We start from the raw sequence: 24827 nt of genomic DNA on the forward strand, positions 1-24827 counted from the left end.
CCTAACCCCTTTGGAACCTTTTTGTCTTAAGAGTGCACTGTCCTCTCTGTTCCACTTTGAACACTACTCCACACAACTCAACCCTGACTGTAACTCCACCCTGACTGCAGCTTCAACCTAACACTTTGATCATCACTCCACACACTGACCACAGGTCATCACTGACCACAACTCAACTCTGACTACAACTCTACTATGCCCATTGTGTCCTCTTCACCATGACAACTGCAATCTGACCACAGTGCCACCATAACCATAACCCCTCCCTCCCCCTCACACTGGTTTGCAAGACTGCACTACTAACCATTCTGGTATTAAAGAGCTAGAGAACACCTTTCTCTTCTTCTTTCGCTCACCCCTCCCCCTTCCCCTCCTCCCTCAGTTACATTTCCTGCTGTGGTGTTTCCACCTGGCTGGCTGTCTGTGCCTGCTTTCAGTCATTCATAGACTGATACAGTCAGTGTAATTTCCTGTGCATGCCACTCCACAGACCAGCTTGGACACACACACACACACACACACACACACACACACACACACACACACACACACACACACAGTTCTTAATTTCCTCCCTGGCTCTCTCCAGCCTTATTACTATACCTCAATGTTTCTCCCAGTCCACTTTCAATTATCCTCCCTCTCTCTTGCTCTCTCTTTCCTTGAGAGATGTAGTTTTAACACCATTATAATGTGTATGGTTTTGGTGGCTGGGGGGGACGTGTGTGCATATAGATACACGTTTTATCTCTATGTTTGCATGTGTGTGTAGTTGAATTGGTTGTGCACCTCTATCCTATTTGTTTTTTATATGTATTTTCTTTACCTTTATTTAATTAGGCAAGTCAGTTAAGAACAAATTCTTATTTACAACGATGGCCCATGCCGGCCAAACCCTAACCCGGACGACACTGGGCCAATTGTGCGCCGCCCTATGGGACTCCCAATGACGGCCGGTAGTGATACAGCCTGGAATCGAACCAGGGTCTGTAGTGATGCCTCTAGCACTGAGATGCAGTGCCTTAGACCGCTGCGCCACTCAGGAGCCCAATCTGTTTCTCTGTACACAGGAAGGGCCAGCAGTTGGAGAGGTCAGAGCAGTATGTCCTCAACACCATGGAGGGAGGCAGGAGTACCCTGACCATCCGCAACATCATCCAAGGGGACGGGGGCAGCTATACCTGCCGAGCCACCAACAAGGCCGGGGTGGAGGAGAGGGAGCTCTTCCTCAAAGTGTTCGGTGAGTGTAGCAGCATGTCCTTCGTGGGCATCCATATTTAAGTTATGACATTCTCAAATTGAAGTAAACATGTCAAATGGTCTCACGTCGCATTTAATAATTACAACCAAAATATAATGTCCTTATCAGCCGTCTTGATGTCATGAAAAAAACATTGCTACCTGAATTTTATATGGTTATTTGATGTTGCTTCGACCAAAAAAACATAATTGGACCAAGAATTGGTCATTTTAACATACCAATTTACTTTTGCTCAGTTACTTTTCAATTCGTTTTTCTTTAGATTTCTATAGGCTGTAGGCACTGTAGAAAGCTTTTAACATGTTTACTGTGTATTCCTGGATGTTCCTAGAGAGTGTAAAGTCTTTGACCTTTTGCACGTCTCTATGAATAAAAATCCATATGGATTGGAATGAAAGACGTTGGGTCTTTAGAGACAAAAACTGCATGTTCCGCCATAGGCAATAGGCACTATAAGAATCTACATGTTTCCTGTGCGTTAAAAGCAACATAAACTGCATATTCCTGAGTATTACCAAAGATTTTTATAAATAACCCAAGATGGACCACAGCCTGTCATTTCCAATGGGAACAAATTAGTCATAGTGGGCAGAACAAGCATGGAGAGGGGCAGAACCAAGCATGAGTGTTCTAGAATGTATTTTCATATTTCCGTTAGGGGGAATGCCTACTCTGTGAAGTGCGTGTGTGTGTGTAATAACTATATTCACCCCTTTTTTCACTTCGGGTAAGGGTAAAATCGACAAAACTTAGTCCACTCTGTTCGTAAGAGATTATAGTTTTGGGAGCAGAACTGTTTCATCGATGAGAACATTTGCATAATGTCGGCCAAAATCCATCTTCTCCCACTGCCGGCCACTGGGATTCCTCTCATCACCATATTTGGTATTGAGTGTAAACGCCAACCTGATCCATCACACTTCCACATCCGGTGAAATATCTGTCTCATTGTTCGATCTGTGGTGTTACTGGATGTTTCTAGTGAGTGTACAGTCCTTGAACTTATGTGACCTCATGTGTGTCTATGAATATTAATAGATATTGATTTGAATATTAGGTGTTTTCGTCTTGAGCGCTACAAACAGCCAATTCCTATTCACCATGGAAAAATATTATTTCAGAGGAAAACTTTCACCATACAGCCACTACCTCAACCAATCATCCAACAACTTGAATCTAGTACAATTCCAGACTGAAAAAAATACATCTCATTTATTGTAGAATCGGTGACACCCTGTTCATAAAAGTTTCAATTTATATTTTCATAAAGCTGCCAGCATATTTCCTCCCTGATTATTCCGATGGAGCTCTTTCCTCTTTATGAAAATATATGGAGATTTATGATCTAGTCATCAAGATCCTTTCAAGGCCCGGGCTCCGGTTGGTCTTCAAAATGCATATTTAAATTAAGAAGATAGCGGAGGGCTTGAGTTTTGTTTTGCAAAGTGCAGCGGGGAAACACAGTTGTAAGAGTTTTATTACCCCTGCAAGTTGAGAGAGCAGGAGATGAAGAGAAGAGAGGGATTTGTCATTGAGAGTTTATGCCACATTTCTTGGTGTTTCACAGGGTTGAGTTTTTGTGGCCTCTTGTGTTTGGTGTCACACGAAGCAGCTGCACTGGCCAACATCTGGACTACCATGATATATATGGTAGTTGAAATGCTGGATTGAAATGGGAATCTAATCTTCATGTTAAAAAACTTGAAGCAAAAGCTTATTTTACACAATAATGTGTATAAGAGAAGACCTTGATGAAGGTATTGGCAAAATGTTTACAATAAACCAAACTTTCATTGTGCTACCAAGAGTCGCTTAATATCTTTTCATCTTCAGCTTGCTCCACTGATCAGGTATTCATCTGTAAAGGAGAAGACACACTTGCACAGAATTGACCATCTGTTATAAAGGTTGTAGATAAGCTTAAGCCCATTCCCGTATCATATTGATGAATACTATCATATTTCACTTGAAGGGGGTAAGCTATTGTTTATCCTTTACAGCACCTTTCCCACCCTGGAGTTATTGTATGAATCATAGGCCTCATCTCTGTATCGCTTCTTGGTTCCCACTAGGGCCTCTGGGTGTAAAAAAGAAAAAAAAAAGTGCTGAGGTACTTAAGGCAGGTCTCAAGGCCACGTTTGAAAGTATTTATCTTACCTTGAAAAATAAATCTCCATCGAAATATTAGTGACTTGTTACTTCTGTCAAAAGATAATTGTTTATGCTTCCATTTTTGGCTCTTCAATGACTAGGCGAATTGAACTATGTAGCTCTAAAGGCCTAAAGAAAATCATTGATTTTGTGTGTTTGTATGTGTGCGTGTATGTGTTGGTGCATATACAGTAGGCATAGGTGTGTGTATGACCCCATTACGTGACAAGCTCTAAATCCTCTTAGATGGCTCATCCACCCTAAGGTTCACTCTTTTTGAAATTACAAACGACTTCTTGATTTCGCCAAGACCGCCTTAATGCTTTTTATCGAGGGGCGAAAAAGGGTTTGGTTGGTCAAAAAAGGGTTTGCCTGTACACCACGTGTCTCGTCGCTAAACACCCCCATCGGCAGCTAGCCAGCATAATGCTGTGTCTGTTAAGAAGCCAGAGGATCCACAGAAGGAATTAAATAGACTGTATATAAAGAATATATGAAAGAGGAAAAAACTTCTGTTGAAGAGAAAGAGGAGAAGTAAAGATATTGTGAGAAAGAGGTTGTGAGGGAGTAGGGAGACAACACAAAGTCCTAGTTGTTTGTCTGGGCATGGTGTGGACTCAAATGTAAGGATTACTTTGTCTTGAGGCTATAAACTGCGATGCACAACTCTACTTTCATAAATGGAAAAGTATGATTCTGAACAGTAGATTTAGATTGTATGACCTCAATAGTCAAGCCCATAGTCGTCCATCCTCCAATACCTGGTGTTAGCCCTAGGCGTCTCCTGTCTTCAATTATTGTCTTTCTCTCTATCTTTCTTTCTTCCTTTCACTCTTCATCCCTATCTCTTTCATCCCCCCTCTCTTTCTCTCCTTCATCCCTATCTCTATCTCTTTCATCCCCCCTCTTTCTCTCCTTCTCTCTTTCCTCTATCTCTCTTGGTCTCTCCTCCTCTCCCTCTCTCTATTTCCCTCTCCTTTATCTATCTTGGACTCTCTCCCCCTTCTCTCTCCCTCTCTTTCAATCTATCTCTTTCTCTCTCTGTCCCTCCAGTCCAGCCACACATCACCCAGCTGCGTAACGTGACGGCGGTAGAGGGCAGCGCCGCCATGATCTCCTGCGTGGCTGAGGGAGAGCCACTGCCTGAGATCTCCTGGAGGAGAGCCAACGATGGTCGGAGCTTCACCGACGGAGACAAGGTAACACTGGGCTGTCCCCTGCTCTTACTTCCGCCCCCCTTTTCGTTGTATGTTGCCTACTGTTGCACTCTACTGGTACCCATTTCACCCTCTCTAGACAAACACAGTCACAAGCAAGCACGCACATGCTCACACACGCACACACACACGTGTGCGCACACACACACACACACACACACACACACACACACACACACACACACACACACACACACACACACACAGACAAGGTAACCCCGTTGTCCCTGCTTTTACTGTCCATCTTCCACTCACTTCATACTGCCTACAGTCACACAAAGTACTTTCCTCAACCCTCTCTCACCACCTATTTCATGCACAGACACACATGCACAGACCAGTTGCCCGGTATTAACAAAGAACATATCTGAGGAGAATGCTCATCTTTGAAGATGGATGTGACTGCGTCATAGAGTAATTCTCAGCACAGACATTTTTTTAGTATACGCTTTGTGGTCCCAGTAATTCCAACATCTTCTTAGGATTCTTTTAGAGGCACTACGTTATATCCACCATGCAATAAGGTACAGTATATATGAAGTAAAAGATGGTTAATTGTGTTACTTAACTAAGAGAGAAAGGTAGGCCATAGGGTAAGCTACCTCATCCAAAGATTAGTTCTACTCACGGTGTATCAAGGTTGGATGCCATTGATGACTCATTTGAAACAAAACCATGTTGGTCAGGACTGGGATGTTTTCAATGAAGACCATTAATCTCTGAGATTCTCGGAGCGTACATTGTGCCTCAACAGACAGAGGTTAAAGAAATGCTCTCAACATGGCTAAGAGTAAACAGACAGCTACCCTGTGTTTTTCTGTCATTTTCTCAGTAGCAGCCGAGCACTAATGCTTTTCGAGAGGCGCTGCATTAGCAAAGATGGCTTCCACTTTCCACGGGAAAAAGGTCAATGGCTGAGATAAATGAATGTGTGCGTTGGCGCCAACCGCTCGGCTTTATAAATCAAGGCACTGAATGAGAGTAAATACTTCTTCGCGCGCGGAGGCAAATGCAATTATGGAAATGTGAGCGCTGTGCAACACACCTAAATGTATGGGAAAGAACAAACAGGGCTTTCTGCATACTGCTGCCTTGATTGATGGCCATGGTCATTAGGTGTAAAGCTACTCGCCTCTTCTTTCAATTTACATCTGCATATCCAGACACAGCCAGCACACTACTCTCTATTCTCTTATCCAGTACCATAAAACGTCCATAAAACGTAACGCCACTACTTTACGTCGGGGTAATGTAGCAAGAGCATTGTTTTGTTTTGTCTCCTTTTTGCCGTCGCTAGCATATTTGTTTCTCATTGAAGCACATACAAACCCAGCAAACTAGTTGAGAAACAGTGTACGCTGGCTGAAAGTCAATGATACATAGTAACAGAGCATTGTGGGTTTCTGTTTACCTGTTTTCTCATCTCAATGCCACTGGCGAGGTTATGATAGCACTAGCAGCAAGCCACAGCAGCTCCCCATTCACGGCAGCTTAATAGGGTCTTACAGCAAGCCGGCACTCCCAAGGGCAACAGGCACAGCCACTATCTTTACTGAAGAAAGAGGATAAGAAAAGATGTGGCATCTTCTTTTAACTGATCCAGAGCCAGCACTAATACCATCGGAGAAGTTCGTATGGGCTTACTTGGAGTTCAGCTTTGGAGATATCTTATTTAACATCATGTGTGATCATTGCAGGGTGTAGGAGGGCATGTTCAGTTTCCTCACATCAGATGAAGAGGACTTCCAATGATCTGCTCTCCATCTTTCATCTTCCACCTACCTTTACCTCTCTCTTTTTCTCTCTCTCTCTACCTATCTCTCTTTGTCTCCCTCTTGCTATGTGGGCTTTCTGTCTCATACTCTCTCTCTTTCTCCTTCCTTCTGGCTGTGTCTGAGTGTGTGCTCCTGCAGTGCCTCCTGTCCGTGTCAGCTCCTCTGCACTGCATATCAAACAGGCTAATGTCTCCCTCCCTCCCTCCCTCACTCTCCCTCCTCCCTTTCCTCCCCCCATCGGCTCCCTCCTTCTCCCTAGAGAGAGCATCCCTTCCTCAGCCAGGTGAACCTGGGAATAAATAACCCAAATATAGGAGAGAGCGCAAGAGAGAATGCACAAAGCCCAGAGTCAGCATTCTCTTCCTCTGGCAAATTTGCTCTGCTTTCTGCCCCCCTGTTTATTTGACAGCATTTATATTCATTCCAAATTCAATGGTCAGTTCCACTCCTGAATTGTTCAAATGGAATGTGGAGGGCACCTGCTGTATATGTGCAGTAGCACACTGTGACCATGCTACTGAAAGCACCACTTTCATAGCCAACCACAATTTTATAAAAAATAATCACGTTCAAGGAAAAACCAGGATCAAACCAACTTGAATCTACACAAGTGACGATTCACCCGAGATCAAACCAACTTTACGATACCCTTTATCACTCCTTAAAGGGAGGCCTCTTTAACCTGGCAGTAGCAAGAGACTGTGTGAGATTGTTTCAATCTGAAATGACTGCAAGAGACTTCAGTCAGTGCTGATACAACTGAGGCATTATAATGGGCATTAACAGGGGGCGTTGGGGCTGGCGTTGGGAGTACTAGAAATGAGCTGTATATGCATCGATTGTCTAGGGAGATCTATAGAGTGGGCGTCGTAGTCTGTGTGAGTCTGCCACATCCACACACTGCAGGGGCAAGCTTCCAGGAGACACCAGGGCTCAAGACTGAAGGAGAAGGGAGAACAATGACACAGAGACTGGTCCCAGTGGGGGGAGAGATGTCTATAGGCCAAATTAGACCTGGCATGGGAACTCCGGGGGTTACGACAGCAGTCTTCTGAGTGCTGGGCCCAAGTCCTGCTGGTGTCTAACCCTAGCACTTGATTAATCAATGGCAGTCACTATCTGCTTAGGGAGTCTGCACAGCTAGCAGACCTGTGTTCAAATAGTATTTGTTTTCTTTCAAATATTAAAATAACCAATGGAGTAGTCCCAAAAGTGCAATCCCTGCCCATCTGGCACTCCAGACAGGCTTGATCAAACTCTCAAAGTATTTGAAGAACCCAAAAGATTTCCTTTCTAAGTGATGATCACCCTGAGCTAGTTTGTCTTTGTTAAGTATCATTGATGATTACAAGGAATGATTGCTGCTCCCAATCTAAATGACCCTCGGCTTCAAATTGAGACCATCTGTCTTCACAGTTCTCTATCTAATTATTGCAAATCAATTGATAGTCAATCACATTAATCCTAGCCAGAGTCGTAAAACTGATTTTACATCAGATACTTGGTTTGACTTAGTGTCAGGGGGGTTTAACGGTTATGAAGGTGTGTAAGGTTGTTATGAAGTAAAAAGTCAACAGATAAAAAGTGTATGGATTTCATTTTTTTATTTAACCAGGGAAGTCAATTAAGAACAAATTATTATTTACAATGACGGCCTAGGAACAGTGCCTTGTTCAGGGGCAGAACGACAGATTTTTACCTTGTCAGCTCGGGGATTCGATCTAGCAACCTTTCGGTTACTGGCCCAACGCTCCAACAACTAGGTTACCTGCCGCCCCGGCTGGATGGATGGAGTGGATGAAGCAAATTCTTCACGAGATGTACAGTATGCAATAAATTCACAATCCATTTGTGTGTGTGTGTGTTTGCGTGCATGTGTGCTTATGCATGTGTGTGTGCACAGAGCCAAGATGGACGTATGGATGTGCGGGGCCGCCATGGCAAGTCCATGTTGACCATCAGTGGGGTGAAGCTTACTGACTTGGGCCGTTTTGACTGTGAGGCCCTCAGCAGGATCGGGGGCCACCAAAAGAGCATGTTCCTCGATATAGAGTGTAAGTACAGTTGGAGAACAAAAACATACATGCCTGCGCTGATACGGTACACACACAACTTTGCACATCTGCACAGTATTCACACAAAGGGAATGGAGCACAGCCGCTACCTCACTTTTTAACCAAGGTGCATGAATTGAGGAGCAAACTGAAGTAGAGATAAGATTCTCTATTGGAGGACAATGGAAGTTAATATAAAAGCTTCTTCATTATTTCATCTAAAACCAATACAACTTGTTTGCACATGCAAAGTGTCAAAACCACACACACACAAAGCTGCTTTCTTGTAAGATTCCATTGTTGAACACTGTTTCTGTTATCCCTTTTTAGCAAATGCTTGATTAATCACAACACAGTTGCCTGCCCCCCAAAAAGGCTAATTAGTAGGAGGATATCCTGCTGCATTATTTATCCCATATTACACACACACACTTCCTGGTGAAAAAACGGCTTCCTCCAGTACTCTTTAATAATAAGATTAAAGCTAAAGATCTCACCATCTCATTTCAGAACACAGTTCAATTTAATCCAATGGTGCTTTAACCCTTTGATTTGTACAATCACATATTTGTGATCATTGTTGAGTGGTCCCTGCAGCGTACCATCACAAATATGTGATTGGAACAGAAGTAACAGAACATTTGATGCAACAAACATGTCTAAACAGCATTTTTGTCTAAAAAAAACATCTAAACAATGTTTTGTACTGATGGGAAATAAAGGTTTTCACCTTTTATTGTAAAAGATAAATGTGCACTTCATCATCCAAACATAACACAGAACACATCCACAGCCAAACTCCATAAACCAGTCTAAATAACAAGTTGTCCTGACAAAAAAAAAAACATAAGTTAGCGACCTAAAAGCTAGACTTGTTTACAATGTACCACATCCCGGTGAACACAAGGGAGAAATGTAATATTGTTTAGAAAATAGCTAACAGCAGATAAATTCTTTGATGGCAGCCATGTTTGTTTGTTTGACAAGCGAAAACTCCATAATCCCAGAATGCCATTCACTATAAAACGCAAACAAACATAGTCAAAGATGGCTTTGCCCATTTCCTGAAAAATATGAACTTAGTTTGGCCACTTTTCAGCATACTACAAATCTTCGATGTACAAGAACCGGAGCACATGACTTAACAAGTCGTTTACCATTTTTGACAAATCACAAAGATCACAGATCATTACCCCAAATACAAGCCTACTGCCTAGCCTAACCGTAGCGCGAAAGCTAGACAGGGATGAAACCATTTTAGGGGGGGTTTGTGGGCGGGTTCATTACATTTTTGGGGGGTTTTTCAAGTCCATGGGAGGTAGAAATGAGGGAAGGTATTGTGGGGAGATATTACTATGATGGGGAATTTATCAATACATGGGGGAAAACACAGGAGAAGTTTATAAGCTAAATGAAAATAAAACCCCTGGAGGGGAGATCTGAGCTGGCAACCCTGAGGTACCATAGTTCCAATCTGATGCCGCGTTCAAAACAACTGGGAAATCTCCGTCTTCCGACTTCAGTGAGTTCAAGACAACTGGGAGCTCAGGAGAAAGAAAAACTAACTCAGACTGGGGAAAAAAATGTTGAATGGTCATCCAACTTGGAATTCCAACTTGGAAACTTGGGCCTCTAACTAGAGCTCGGACTTTCTGACCTGAAGATCACTGACGTCATGTATTTTTCCCAGGTCCCAGTTGTCTTGGAATCACCATAAGTCAGTCGAGTGTACTATACCTTCACCTCGTTTTGTTATAACATCTTTGCAACCAGAATGCATTGCATGATATCCACAAACATGGTGCCACACACAGCTGGTAATTAGCTTAGCATTAGCTCATCATAATCAGTAAAACTTTTTAAAAGTATTTTACACATATCACGTGTGTCCATTACAATCTATATAAGAATTGGAATGCATGATTTGTCACCAGTACTTGAAAACGTGAATAAAACAGTAAATCAATTATGATCCATACATATGGTATGCTGCAATAGGAATGACAACACAATAAGGCACTTACACTGATAGGAATGCACACATGTCCAAAGTTATAAACAACAATGAAGTCAATGCAGGTGCCAGCCAGAAACTGTACAAGGCCTGTTCTGACTAGAGATGCGCAATGTCTTCATACTTGATCTGGGGAAAAACTGGGGAGGTGCTTGGGCTCTCGTTGAAGAGAGAAGTTTGTCCGGATCAGTAAAGTCTCAAAGATAAATTGTCAGCAGTGAAACAGTGAAATAGGCTACTTCTTATGTGAATTAATGAGGAGGCGGAACACACCTCAATTCAAACTGTTGTTAGAAAATAATACAAAATTGACAATTTGAAACACAGCCAATAGATAATTAGCAGGCAGCGTGCCTTGGTTTTAGGGCAGCGTAGGTTAACTGTCCTGTTGCGTAACAATCACATTTTGAAATAGTGAGTGCATTATGATATCACACGCAAAAATAAACTCACGCTGGGGCGACCGTTAGAGATATTTGGAACTCGTGTGAAAAGGTTAATGGCATGAAACATACATGTAGTAATTTCCAAAGTAGATGTGCAATTGCACCAAGTAACTACATAGTCCCAGGTTTCTGTCTTTTCTAACAAACGTGCTATAAATGGCATCCTTTGAGGTGAGCATGCATGACATCACTGCCCTCACTTTTCTCCAGCCACCCTTGGCAGTGCCACACCCTCAGAGCAGTGACCCACCATGCCCTCGCTCAACACATGACAGTTTGAAAGTAGAGGGACAAAAATCGTCCCCAAGAGGTGTGTGATTGAGCGTAGATGCGGCGGGGGCTAAGCCAACTGTCGCCGCGGAGCTAATAATCGTATTTTTTAAGTCTGTGGCGGGACTAGAGGAGGAGGTAGCATAAAGCATAAAACATACCATAATGCCACTCTACTGACTACTGGGCAAGTGCAGTGGCGAGCAGGGATGGCGAGCGGCCCCCAATGCAGTGGGGTGGATCGTTCATTAGCGCCCATCCAGCTCAGCACCACAGATGCACACATTCTCTACACACACACACACACACACACACACACACACACACACAAACACACAACGACACACACACACTCGGGAAGAGTATCGTAATGGAGATCTCTCGCCCAGCATGAGGTGTCTTCAATAAGTTCAGGCTTCCTTTGAACTTTAGGGAGAGTGTATTGAGGCATTCATGAGACACTCTCTCTTTTCCCTTTGTGTGATTATGCTTAAACCCAACAACCCGTTTTTTGGATTTTGATCATCTCAGATTTTTTAATTTTTTAATTGCCTGGTTTTGCATGACTTGGAAGCTAACCGACCAATCATGTTGTGTCTGGGATAGACATGCCCAAGTTCCAGACCAACCAAACCATCTTTTACTCGTGGGAGGGCAACCCGGTGAACATCAGCTGTGACGTCAAGTCCAACCCTCCCGCCACCATGCTATGGAGGAGAGAGCGCCTCACCATCTCGGCCGAAGGCACTGCCAACATACGTGTCCACACAATCGACGGCAAGTCCCTGCTAGAGGTGGGTATAGGAAGCAAAAGGGCACCTACTGGTAACAGTCTAACTTCAGAAATTAAAATCATGGCCACCTTATCATCCCTGGCTTCCAAGTGGTCTATTCAACTCCTTTCCTCTCCTCTGCAATCCCTAGGTCATTGCCAACTTACCTGGTAAAAAGGACTGAATGAAAGAAACAATGCTTTATACTGGCTGATATAGTGTTACCCAAAGTCTTCACTTAGTGTAATGCCACTGTCAGTGTATTGACTCAGATCTGGTCTTTGTGCTCACTCAAATGTTTGTCCCTAGGTCACCCCGGTGTCCGACAGGGATTTCGGACGCTACAACTGCACGGCACGTAACAACATCGGAGCGAAATACCAGGAGTTTATCTTGGCCCAGGCAGGTAAGTGCTGGCCACATAAAGTAACCAATCCCCCCCTCATTATAGCACATTGGGCTTTCCCTTGATATCATACAGTACACATTGAATCGGGTAAACCATGCACCTCAACATATCAAAGTTCATCCATCAACCAAATAGTTCCAACTATGTGTCATCCATGTGGCATGATTAACCAAATATCGCCGCAGTCAACCAATGAAATATCTAGTGCTGACCCAAGCAACAAAGCGTCACTTCACTGGAAGCCCAGATAGTATCTTCCAACTGTTTTGCACCCCTCTCGCTCTCTTTTGTTGTTGATAACTCCTTGTTTGCTGTTACCATGGTAGTAAATTCCATAACCACCCCCCCCCAACCTCTATTTAGCCTAATCTAAAATGGTTCTCACTGATTTAATGTACTGTAGCTCCTAAGTACAGTTTATGTTTAGAAAAAACGCATTCTAACTATTCAACTTTAGCGACTTCTATGACTTATTTGGAAGATACAGTATGTGCTGGATTTGAGAATCAATTGTTGAATCTGGCTTTGTGCACAGACCTTCATAGCTCAAACTTCCCTTTGTGTCTGCGTGTGTGTGCATGTGTGCATTTATTCTAGTGTGTTTGTGTGAATGCTGCATATCAGTGTGTACGTGGCTGCATGTACTGTATGTACGTGTGTGCGTTTATGCTTGCCCAGATAGTATCTTCCAACTGTTTGCACCCCTCTCACTCTGTTTTGTTGTTGATAACCTCCTTATTTGCCATTTCCATGGCAGTAAATACCTTAACCCCCCCAAAACCACCCCCCCACCTCTATTTAGCCTAAACTAATCTCAAATAGTGCTCGCTGATTTAAAGTAGTTCCCCCTATTTACTAAAGTACCCCCTAATTTACGGTGCATAGCGCAGGCTAATATACAGTAATGCAGTCCAATTCATTTTAGTACAGATTCAGTTACTTCAAACACAGAGCCTCTGAGAAGTAGAATTCTGAGAAAAAGGACTTAAGATGTAGTTTTAAGAGACATTCTTCCACACACATTCCCACATACGTATGCATTTCCGCATTCACACACACTCACGTCGGAACACACACTTCAAACACACAGAGATACCTTTACAAACTCTCTCTCTGTCACACACACACAGCCACACACACTAAAGAAAAGTAAACAAGTCTTCGCTCATTTAAGATTCAGAACTCTTTACCCCTCTCTCGCAATGAATGGAGTGTCGCTAGGTTTGGGGATCCATGAAATGAAACAACGGTTCCTTCACGCACACACTCTCCCGCCCATCAGTTTGATTCGGTTTTAAAGTCTGATCATTAAAGAGAGAGGAAACTCTAGTGTAATAACTCTAGATAGAAGACTGTGAGCCAACCCAATCAGCCAATAACCCCGCTAAATGCTAACACTTGATTCATGATCAGTTCGTTCCTATGGAAAGCATAAGCTAACCCGCTTATGCAACTCTTTATGTAACTTGAATGATATTTTAAATGTTATTGATGCAAGTAAATGGCAGATCATAGTTGAAAAGTCAAGCATTATCCCTGATGTTAAGAAGATTTGGGCCGGAATTCACAAAGTCTCTCAGAGTAGGAGTGCTGAACTAGGATCAGGTCCACCCTCTTATTCATTATGGCTTAAAAGGCAAAATCAGATCAGTACTCTGAGACGCAGGCTACTCTGAGACGCATCGTGAATACGGTCTCTGATGTATTACTCAAGATATTATGGGGTTGTGCCAAGTTAACTTCTTGGGGTTATGTGGGACGCTAGCGTGCCACCCGTGGTGCACCCTATCAACAGCAGGTGGATTTCAAGAGCGGCAAATTTGAAACCAAATAAATGTCAAAATTCAAATTTTTCAAACATACAACTATCTTACACCCTTTGAAAGATAAACATCTCCTTAATCTAACCACGTTGTCCGATTTCAAAAAGGTTTTACGGCGAAAGCATAAAGTTAGATTATGTTAGGAGAGTACATTGACAATAGCTGTGTGTAATGTTTTGTCAATTCAAAGACAGGGTCACCAAAACCATAAAACCAGCTAAAATGATGCACTAACCTTTTACAATCTCCATCAGATGACACTCCTAGGACATTATGTTAGACAATGCATGCATTTTTAGTTCTATCAAGTTCATATTTATATCCAAAAACAGAGTTTTACTATGGCATTGATGTTGAGGAAATCGTTTCCCTCCAATAACCGGCAGTCAAGTCAGCACCACAAATTAAATAATTAAAATTAGAAAACATTGGTAAAATATTATATTGTCATTTAAAGTATTATAGATTTACATCTCTTGAACGCAATCAACTTGCCAGATTTAAAAATAACCTTACTGGGAAATCACACTTTGCAATAATCTGAGCACTGCGCCCAGAAAAATATGCTTTGCTATACAGACAAACGGCCATGTTGGAGAGATCTAAAATCGAAAATACTATGTAAATAATCCATTACCTTTGATTCTCTTCATCAGATGTCACTTCCAGGAATCCCAGGTCCATAACGAATGTAGTTTTGTTCAAAAAAGCTCATCATTTATATCCAAAAAGCTCCGTGTTGTTAGCACATGATCTAAGCCAGCCGGACTTCTCGTCATGAACGAGGGGAAAAAATATATTTACGTTCGTTCAAACATGTCAAACGTTGTATAGCATAAATCATTAGTGCCTTTTTTAACCAGAACATGAATAATATTCAAGGTGGACGAATGCATTCTCTTTTATAACGTATTGGAACGAGGGTACCCAACATGAACTCGCGCGCCAGAGTCTAATCGGCCATCACCGTTCCATGGCTCTTGTTCGGTCAGATCTCACAGTAAAAGACTCAAAACACTTTGTAAAGGCTGGTGACATCTAGTGGAAGCAATAGGAAGTGCCAAAACATTAATCAACCCCTGTGTGTTTCAATGGCATAGGCTTAAAGGTAATTCAACACATCAGGTATCCACTTCCTGTCAGAAAATGTCTCAGGGTTTTGCCTGCCAAACGAGTTCTGTTATACTCACAGACACCATTCAAACAGTTTTAGAAACTTTAGGGTGTTTTCTATCCATATATAATAAGTATATGCATATTCTAGTTACTGGGTAGGATTAGTAACCAGATTAAATCGGGTACGTTTTTTTATCCAGCCGTGAAAATACTGCCCCCTAGCCCCAACAGGTTAAAATGCAGTGTATATAAGGATTGACGCTGAAGCCTTGAACTGCCTATACCCACAGTGTTAGCAAAGAGAGTTCAATTTGTCTCCCTTCCCACTCTAACTTTGTGTCATATCGCAACAGAGATCGAAAGAAATACAGTTTAGGTGTAAATAATAACTTGTCGCTAGATACACATTGTAACTATTCAACTTTAGCAACGTGAACGACTTATTGAGTAGGTATGTGCTGGGTTTTCAGAATCAATTGTTGAATCAGGCTTCGTACATAGATCTTCATAGCTCAAACTTTGCTTTTATCCATATGGTAGATGGTTTCCCTTTGTGTGTGTGTGCATTATACTAGTGTGTGTGCAGGCTGCATATCAGTGTGTACGTTTGTGCGTTTATGCTTGTGTGTCTATGTGTGTGCCCAATTGCGTGTAGCTCCACAACCGTGCTGAAAGTCCTCTCTCTCCTTAATGTATTCCTGGTCTTATAAAAGAGAGGCTCTGTAGGACAGCAACGGTTTCTTTTGATTTGCTCGAAGCCCCGTGGCTCCACCAGATAAAAGGGAAGTGTTTGTGTGATAACGGGATTGAGTCAACCGCTGATAAATATAATGGCCTTGGCTTTTTTTAACTTCGCCTGAACACTGTGTGTGGGTTAACACAAAGCATTCTGCATCGCAAAACCCAATAAGCCTGAGTTGCCATAGCGACATCTTTGTATCACGTGTGAGAGTTTTGATTTGCCAATAACGACACACCAGCGATATTATGTTTCCGTAACAAATAGAGACGTCAATGTAATGTTTCTGAAGGGTTACCGGAACTGATGTTTGGATGTGTGTTGTTTCAATGGGGGACGGTTATGAGTGTGACACCTATTTCTCTGCCTTTTTCCAGACGTGCCCTCGAACCCGTACTCGGTGCGCTTGTCGGCCGTGTCGCAGCGCATCGCCACGGTGACATTCATGAAACCCGACTCACATGGCGGTGTACCCATTGGCCACTACCTGGTCAACTACAAGGAAGTGCGCTCGCAGGACTGGAGAGACGTCAAGTCTCATGGTGTCCAGAGTGAGTGTGTTTCCCTATTTCCCCTGTTTTGATCTTCATTATCCCTATTCTGATCATTATCGCTGTCGTTATGTCGTCATCATTGTTATTTTCATTCCCATCATCATCTACATCAAAAGGGACATCATTTTCGTCATCTTCAACACCATCTTTGTCATCATCAATCCCTCATTGCCTGGTTCCTCTCTAGGTTTCTTCCTAGGTTTTTGGCCTTTCTAGGGAGTTTTTCCTAGGGAGTTTTTCCTAGCCACCGTGCTTCTTTCACATGCATTGCTTGCTGTTTGGGGTTTTAGGCTGGGTTTCTGTACAGCACTTTGAGATATCAGCTGATGTACGAAGGGCTATATAAATACATTTGATTTGATTTTGATTTGATCAATCATCATCGTCATAAAAATGTACAATCGTCATCATCAATGGTACGGACATTCTAGATGGCCGTCTCCACTATAGCGACACACCTCACATATTTTCTCACATTTACACGCCTTACATTTACTCAGACCAAAAAAAGCTGCCGTGTTCAGGGACTAGGTAAGGTTAGGTCTTTCACTGCAAGGTCCTGCCCACCTAAGTCAGACTAAGACCCCTCATCCTTGATGAACCTTTGTTTTCCGCACATTAGTTCCCGTCCTCACACACACATACTGAACCAGTGAACCAGCCAAACAAGCATGAACAGGAAGCCGTCGCTACTTGCGGCAAGCCTCCACAAGATCAGGAGGTGTCCTACACTCTGGTCATAGAGCCTATGAAAGGGAGGGAGAGAGGGAGGGGTAGAGGGAGGGAGGGGGAGAGGGGTAGAGGGAGGGTGGGGCAGATAACCAGCAGGTCTGAAAAGCAACTGTCTTTCTCTTTCCCTTTCCACTCTGGCTCCATGACTCCAAATTGATTTTGGAGGCACTCAAGGGAGTGTGTGTGTGTGATGTGGAGGGCTTCAAAAAAAGAGCACCTCAGAAGGACGAATTCTCAGACGATAAGCAGGTCTGACAAACTTGAAGGGCTTATCGCTAATATCCCTCATTTTGGAGTCAATTACAATAGTGAGCTGGAACGCGGAGAATGCTGAGCAGCATGGGAGCATTGAGGGATAGAGAGAGAACAAAGTGATGTATACAGGCAGTGAGAACAGAAATAAAGACAAAGGGAGTTAAAGAGGATAGAATGAAAGAGAAAATATGAGGAAGATGGAGAGAAAATAATAAAAATGTAGATTTTAGAGAGAAAGGGGGAGATTTGGGAGAGGGAGATATTCGAAAGAGATGTACAGTGAGAAAGACATCAAGGTTGTGAAGTATATTGTATGAATTCTTAATTTGTGTTAGTTCTTGTGTTCCACCCCCACCTGTTTAACCAACTTCCTTGTGACGCGGTGGCACGTTAACGGAGATAGCCAAATCAACTAATTACCAGTTGCAAATTGACATTTAATATTCGGAGCCTCTTCAGGGCCTTAATAGTAATGATGCACATTTGCACTATAAAACAGCTCTGTGTATAATGAGTTGGCACAATTTGTACATCTGAATGCCAGTGGCGCTCACTAAAGGTCTCGTCAAACCCCTGGTAGAGCCAAAATGTTAGCAAATAGCTCATTTTGTATTTAGATCCCCCATTATACAATTGCAAAGCAACCATTACCCTTAGCGCACAAGTTGCAAAACAACAACCTTCACCCAAGTTCAGCGAATGCCTAACTCGGCATGAACGTTCTTTTGTGATTTCTACGTGACAAACTATGAAAGCTATGTAAATTACTTTATTGTGGAATTTACATAGAAATCTATGATTTTGGGCTGACTGCTGAGAAAATGTTATTAAGCTCTACTGATTAATGTATTGCTATTTTAGGAGTGGTTGTATGATCTAATGTGTTTGTTAGAGAACGACTGATATGGATTTTGTAAGGTTTTTTGGGTGTCAAGTAGGCTGATGGCCAATTTTTTAGGCCGATATTCAATATCATTAAAGTTGAAAATGTTCAAGATGTTATTGACAGATGCTTATCATTTACATTTACATTTAAGTCATTTAGCAGACGCTCTTATCCAGAGCGACTTACAAATTGGTGCATTCACCTTATGATATCCAGTGGAACAACCACTTTACAATAGTGCATCTAAATCTTTTAAGGGGGGGGGTAGAAGGATTACTTTATCCTATCCTAGGTATTCCTTAAAGAGGTGGGGTTTCAGGTGTCTCCGGAAGGTGGTGATTGACTCCGCTGTCCTGGCGTCGTGAGGGAGCTTGTTCCACCATTGGGGTGCCATTTCACTGCACACTGTGAAGTTGTCACATAGTATACCGGTAGTCCCTTGTTCCATGTGTTGGTAGAGTTTCAGCGTTCCAAAGAGGTTACAGTGACATGTTGTCCTACTCCGAACATTGATGCTGAGGCTTTACTATCTACTGATCCCTGGGAATCAACAATGGAGTACTGCTGCAATCATGCTGTTTCCACACAAACAGCACTCCCACATATTGCTTTAGAGCCCTTACAGCGTTACCTTCTGTACTATCTCTCTGGCCATGAATGGAAGGAGGCAGGGAGGAGGTATGCTAGCTAGCTCAGCTGCAGTGGATTACTCACCCAACACAGCTAGGCACACAGATCCCCCTGTGGCACTCCACAATGGTACGTACCACCCCCTGTATTGACAAGAGAGTGGTCCTGATAGGAACAGGGGATTTGTGGCACTAGCATTAGTTTTACCGTATGCTGAGGTCCCCCCTTTGACGCATAGTGGTGTTAGCGGCTCTGTTAGTGATTAGCTTTAGCGTCGCTGGCGACCCCGCCCCCTCGCATTCACTGATAGTGGTGTTTGTGGCACTGTTAGCGATGCTGTTAGCGCACTAAGCCAGCTTGTTTTCCAGGTGTAACAAAGAGGCGCTGGGGTGGATTAGTGGGATTCAACAGTGACGAGTGGGAGGTGGTAGGCGTCTCTCTCATACACACACCCACAGCGTGAGAGGTTTCACTCTCGCAGCTGTCTGTTTCGCTGTCACTCCACTTGTCAAAAAATCTGTGTCCGTCTGTATCCCTCTGACTTTCTATGTATTTCTATGTATTTCTCTCTTTTTCTATTTGTATCTAACTCTTATACTGTCTGTCTTTTTCCCTTGTCTCTACCTCTGTCTGTCTGACTGTACAGTTGAAGTCGGAAGTTTACATACACCTTAGCCAAATACATTTAAACTCAGTTTTTCACAACTCCTGACATTTAATCTGAGTAAAAATTCCCTATCTTAGGTCAGTTAGGATCACCACTTTATTTTAAGAATGCGAAATGTCAGAATAATACACTGCTCAAAAAAATAAAGGGAACACTTAAACAACACATCCTAGATCTGAATGAAATATATAATCTTATTAAATACTTTTTTCTTTACATAGTTGAATGTGCTGACAACAAAATCACACAAAAATAATCAATGGAAATCCAATTTATCAACCGATGGAGGTCTGGATTTGGAGTCACACTCAAAATTAAAGTGGAAAACCACACTACAGGCTGATCCAACTTTGATGTAATGTCCTTAAAACAAGTCAAAATGAGGCTCAGTAGTGTGTGTGGCCTCCACGTGCCTGTATGACCTCCCTACAACACCTGGGCATGCTCCTGATGAGGTGGCGGATGGTCTCCTGAGGGATCTCCTCCCAGACCTGGACTAAAGCATCCGCCAATTCCTGGACAGTGTGGTGCAATGTGGCGTTGGTGGATGGAGCGAGACATGATGTCCCAGATGTGCTCAATTGGATTCAGGTCTGGGGAACGGGCGGGCCAGTCCATAGCAGCAATGCCTTCCTCTTGCAGGAACTGCTGACACACTCCAGCCACATGAGTCTAGCATTGTCTTGCATTAGGAGGAACCCAGGGCCAACCGCACCAGCATATGGTCTCACAAGGGGTCTGAGGATCTCATCTCGGTACCTAAAGGCAGTCAGGCTACCTCTGGCGAGCACATGGAGGGCTGTGTGGCCCCCCAAAGAAATGCCACCCCACACCATGACTGACCCACCGCCAAACCGGTCATGCTGGAGGATGTTGTAGGCAGCAGAACGTTCTCCACGGCGTCTCCAGACTCTGTCACGTCTGTCACGTGCTCAGTGTGAACCTGCTTTCATCTGTGAAGAGCACAGGGCGCCAGTGGCAAATTTGCCGATCTTGGTGTTCTCTAGCAAATGCCAAACGTCCTGCACGGTGTTGGGCTGTAAGCACAACCCCCACCTGTGGACGTCGGGCCCTCATACCACCCTCATGGAGTCTGTTTCTGACCGTTTGAGCAGACACATGCACATTTGTGGCCTGCTGGAGGTCATTTTGCAGGGCTCTGGCAGTGCTCCTCCTGCTCCTCCTTGCACAAAGGCGGAGGTAGCGGTCCTGCTGCTGGGTTGTTGCCCTCCTACGGCCTCCTCCACGTCTCCTGATGTACTGGCCTGTCTCCTGGTAGCGCCTCCATGCTCTGGACACTACGCTGACAGACACAGCAAACCTTCTTGCCACAGCTCGCATTGATGTGCCATCCTGGATGAGCTGCACTACCTGAGCCACTTGTGTGGGTTGTAGACTCCGTCTCATGCTACCACTAGAGTGAAAGCACCGCCAGCATTCAAAAGTGACCAAAACATCAGCCAGGAAGCATAGGAACTGAGAAGTGGTCTGTGGTCTCCACCTGCAGAACCGCTCCTTTATTGGGGGTGTCTTGCTTATTGCCTCTAATTTCCACCTGTTGTCTATTCCATTTGCACAACAGCATGTGATATTTATTGTCAATCAGTGTTGCTTCCTAAGTGGACAGTTTGATTTCACAGAAGTGTGATTGACTTGGAGTTACATTGTGTTGTTTAAGTGTTCCCTTTATTTTTTTGAGCAGTATAGTAGAGAGAATGACTTTCAGCTTTTATTTCTTTCATCACATTCCCAGTGGGTCAGAAGTTTACATACACTCAATTAGTATTTGGTAGTATTGCCTTTAAATTGTTTAACTTGGGTCAATAATTTTGTGTAGCCTTCCACAAGCTTCCAACAGTAAGTTGGATGAACTTTGGCCCATTCCTCCTGACAGAGCTGGTGTAACTGAGTCAGGTTTGTAGGCCTCCTTGCTCGCACACGCTTTTTCAGTTCTGCCCACAAATTTTATATAGGATTGAGGTCAGGGCTTTGTGATGGCCACCCCAATACCTTTACTCTGTTGACCTTAAGCCATTTTGCCACAACTTTGGAAGTATGCTTGGGGTCATTGTCCATTTGGAAGACCCATTTGCGACCAAGCTTTAACTTCCTGACTGATGTCTTGAGATGTTGCTTCAATATATCCACATAACTTTCCTACCTCATGATGTCATCTATTTTGTGAAGTGCACCAGTCCCTCCTGCAGCAAAGGTACCTGTTTCCTCCAGCATCTTCACAAGGTCCTTTGCTGTTGTTCTGGGATTGATTTGCACTTTTCGCACCAAAGTACGTTCATATCTAGGAGACAGAATGCGTCTCCTTCCTGAGTGGTATGACGGCTGTTTGGTCTCATGGTGTTTATACTTCCGTACTATTGTTTGTACAGATGAACATGGTACCTTCAGGCATTCGGAAATTGCTCCCAAGAATGAACCAGACTTGTGGAGGTCTACAATTTTTTTTCCAAGGTCTTGGCTGATTTCTTTTGATTTTCCCATGATGGCAAGCAAAGTAGCACTGAGTTTGAAGGTAGGCCTTGAAAGACATCCACAGGTAGACCTCCAATTGACTCAAATGATGTCAATTAGCCTCTCAGAAGCTTCTTAAGCTATGGCATAATTTTCAGGAATTTTTCAAGCTATTTAAAGTCACGGTGAACTTGGTTCATGTAAACTTCTGACCCACTGGAATTGTGATACAGTGAATTATAAATTAAATAATCTGTGTAAACAATTGTAGGAAAAATTACTTGTCATGCACAAAGTAGATGTCCTAACCGACTTGCCAAAACTATAGTTTGTTAACAAGAAATGTGTGGAGTTGTTGAAAAATCAGTTTTTATGATTCCAACCTAAGTGTATATAAACTCCGACTTCAACTGTATTTCTGTCTCTCCGTCTGTCTGTCTTTCTCAATCTCTCTCGCTCTACCTCTCTGTCTGTCTGCAAACAAACTAACAAACGCTCTCCCTGGTTCTCCCCCTACAGCGATAGTACTGCTGACAGGCCTAGAGCCCAACACCACCTACGAAGTGCGAGTGGCTGCAGTCAATGGGAAGGGCCAGGGAGAGTTCAGCCACACGGAGTCCTTCCAGACTCTACCCATACGTGAGCCCAGCCCCCCGGCAGTGCATGGCCAGAGAGGAATGGGGAAGGCTTACCGGCTGGGCCTTGTCAAGCAAGACGACGGGGGCATGCCCATCGTGGAGTACATTGTCAAGTACAAGACAGTGAGTAGCTGGATGTCAGGATTGCCAATAAATACTACCATACACTCTTAGAAAAAATGGTGTTTAGTAGAACCATAAGGTTTTTCAATTTCGTCCCCATTGGGGAAACTTTTTTGGTGCTAGGTAGAACCCTTTGCAGAAGGTTCTACCTAGAACCTTTTATGAAGCGATCACCTGGAACCCTCTATGAAGGGTTCTACCTAGAACCCTCTATGAAGGGTTCTTCCTGAAACGGTTTTATCTTTGAAGGGTTCTTCCTAGAATCCTCCATGAACGGTTCAACTAGCTTTATTTGCATATGTTTATGACGATACATTACATGCACTTAGTGTACAAAACATTAAGAACACCTGCTCTTTTCATGACAGAGTGACCAGGTAAATCTAGGTGAAAGCAAGAACTCTTTTATCCTCTTAAGCAGGGGAGTCAAACTCAGTCCATGGATTGCCTAGTGTCATTCCGTGGAATGAGTTTGACACGTACTCTAAAGGTTCTACCGAGAACCCTTTTATTTTTGAATGGTTCTTCCTAGAACCCTCTATGAACAATTATACCAAGAACCTTTTTATAATTGAAGGGTTCTTCTTAGAACCCTCCATGAACTGTTCAGCTAGCTTTCTTTGCATATGTTTTATTATATGCACATTATATGCACTGCTCTTTCCATGACATAGACTGACCAGGTGAATCCAAGTGAAAGCTATGATCCCGTATAATACCACTTGTTAAATCCATTTCAATCAGTGTTGATGAAGACGAGGAGACAGGTTAAAGACATAGTTTTAAGTCGAGACAATTGAGACATGGATTGTGTATGTGTGCCATTCAGAGGCCGAATGGGCAAGACAAAACATTTAAGTGCCTTTGAACAGGGTATGGTTTGCGTCAAGAACTGCAATGCTGCTGGGTTTTTCACGCTCAACAGTTTCCCGTGTGTATCAAGAATGGTCCACCACCAAAAGAACCTCCAGCCACTGTGGAAAGCATTGGAGTCAACAAGGGCCGGTATCCCTGTGGAACGCTTTCGACACCTTGTAGTCCATGCGGACATGGCTAAGAACCACAGTATTTACGGGCTGCCAGTGCCCCTGAACAATTTGGTCCACACATTTTCAACCACACGATTACCACCGAGTCAAAACACAATCACTGGACCACTTTTTTTTCCTAGTCTAATGATAAAAGATAATGCTGCATACCTCCACTAGCAGTGTCAATCGCATTACTTTGACAGGGTGTGCGCGCACGCATATGCTCTATTTTTCAATGCCTAAAAATAATAAGTACACTAGCTTTGTTTATGTCTGCTTTGAAGTGTTTGATCCCAGGCTGTGTCACAACCGGCCGTGACCAGGAGTCCCATAGGGCTGCGCACAATTGGCCCAGCGTCATCCGGGTTAGGGGATAGTATGGCCTGGGGGCCTACTTGACTCATCGAGCTCTAGCGACTCCTTGTGGCGGGCCGGGCGCCTGCAGGCTCACTTCGGTCGTCAGTAGAGCGGTGTTTCCTCCGACACGTTGGTGCGGGTGGGTGTTAAGAAGCGTGGTTTGGCCGGTCATGTTTTGGAGGACGCATGACTCGACCTTTGCCTCTCCCGAGCTTGTTGGGGCGTTGCATCGATGAGACAAGATCATAATTGGATAGCAATTGGATATCACAAAATTGGGGAGAAAAGGGGGTAAAAAAACATTACATTTTTATTGCACTGTTTAGTTAAAAAATGTATCTAGTAGGCGCAAATATCAACATAATAGGCTCATCTATATTGCGAAGGCGTTGTGTTGAATCTAGCCGTTCGTTCATTTTGGTAGAGTGCGTCCCCTT

The 24827-nt window shown here is 43.4% G+C and overlaps 1 protein-coding gene across 2 annotated transcripts in view; it reads left to right on the forward strand.

The window, feature by feature from the left end:
- LOC106575122 (neural cell adhesion molecule 2) overlaps window positions 1–24827 on the forward strand; it is a 433746-nt gene that overhangs the window by 338622 nt on the left and 70297 nt on the right. For both annotated transcript variants that reach the window (XM_014151337.2, XM_014151338.2), the window contains exons 7-13: window positions 1071–1240; window positions 4466–4611; window positions 8308–8458; window positions 11795–11982; window positions 12271–12367; window positions 16426–16599; window positions 22761–23002. In XM_014151337.2, the coding sequence (XP_014006812.2) occupies window positions 1071–1240; window positions 4466–4611; window positions 8308–8458; window positions 11795–11982; window positions 12271–12367; window positions 16426–16599; window positions 22761–23002 (1168 nt within the window). The remainder of the gene's footprint in view (window positions 1–1070; window positions 1241–4465; window positions 4612–8307; window positions 8459–11794; window positions 11983–12270; window positions 12368–16425; window positions 16600–22760; window positions 23003–24827) is intronic.

Source organism: Salmo salar, chromosome ssa17, assembly GCF_905237065.1.
Source record: "Salmo salar chromosome ssa17, Ssal_v3.1, whole genome shotgun sequence".
Lineage (NCBI taxonomy): Eukaryota > Metazoa > Chordata > Actinopteri > Salmoniformes > Salmonidae > Salmo > Salmo salar.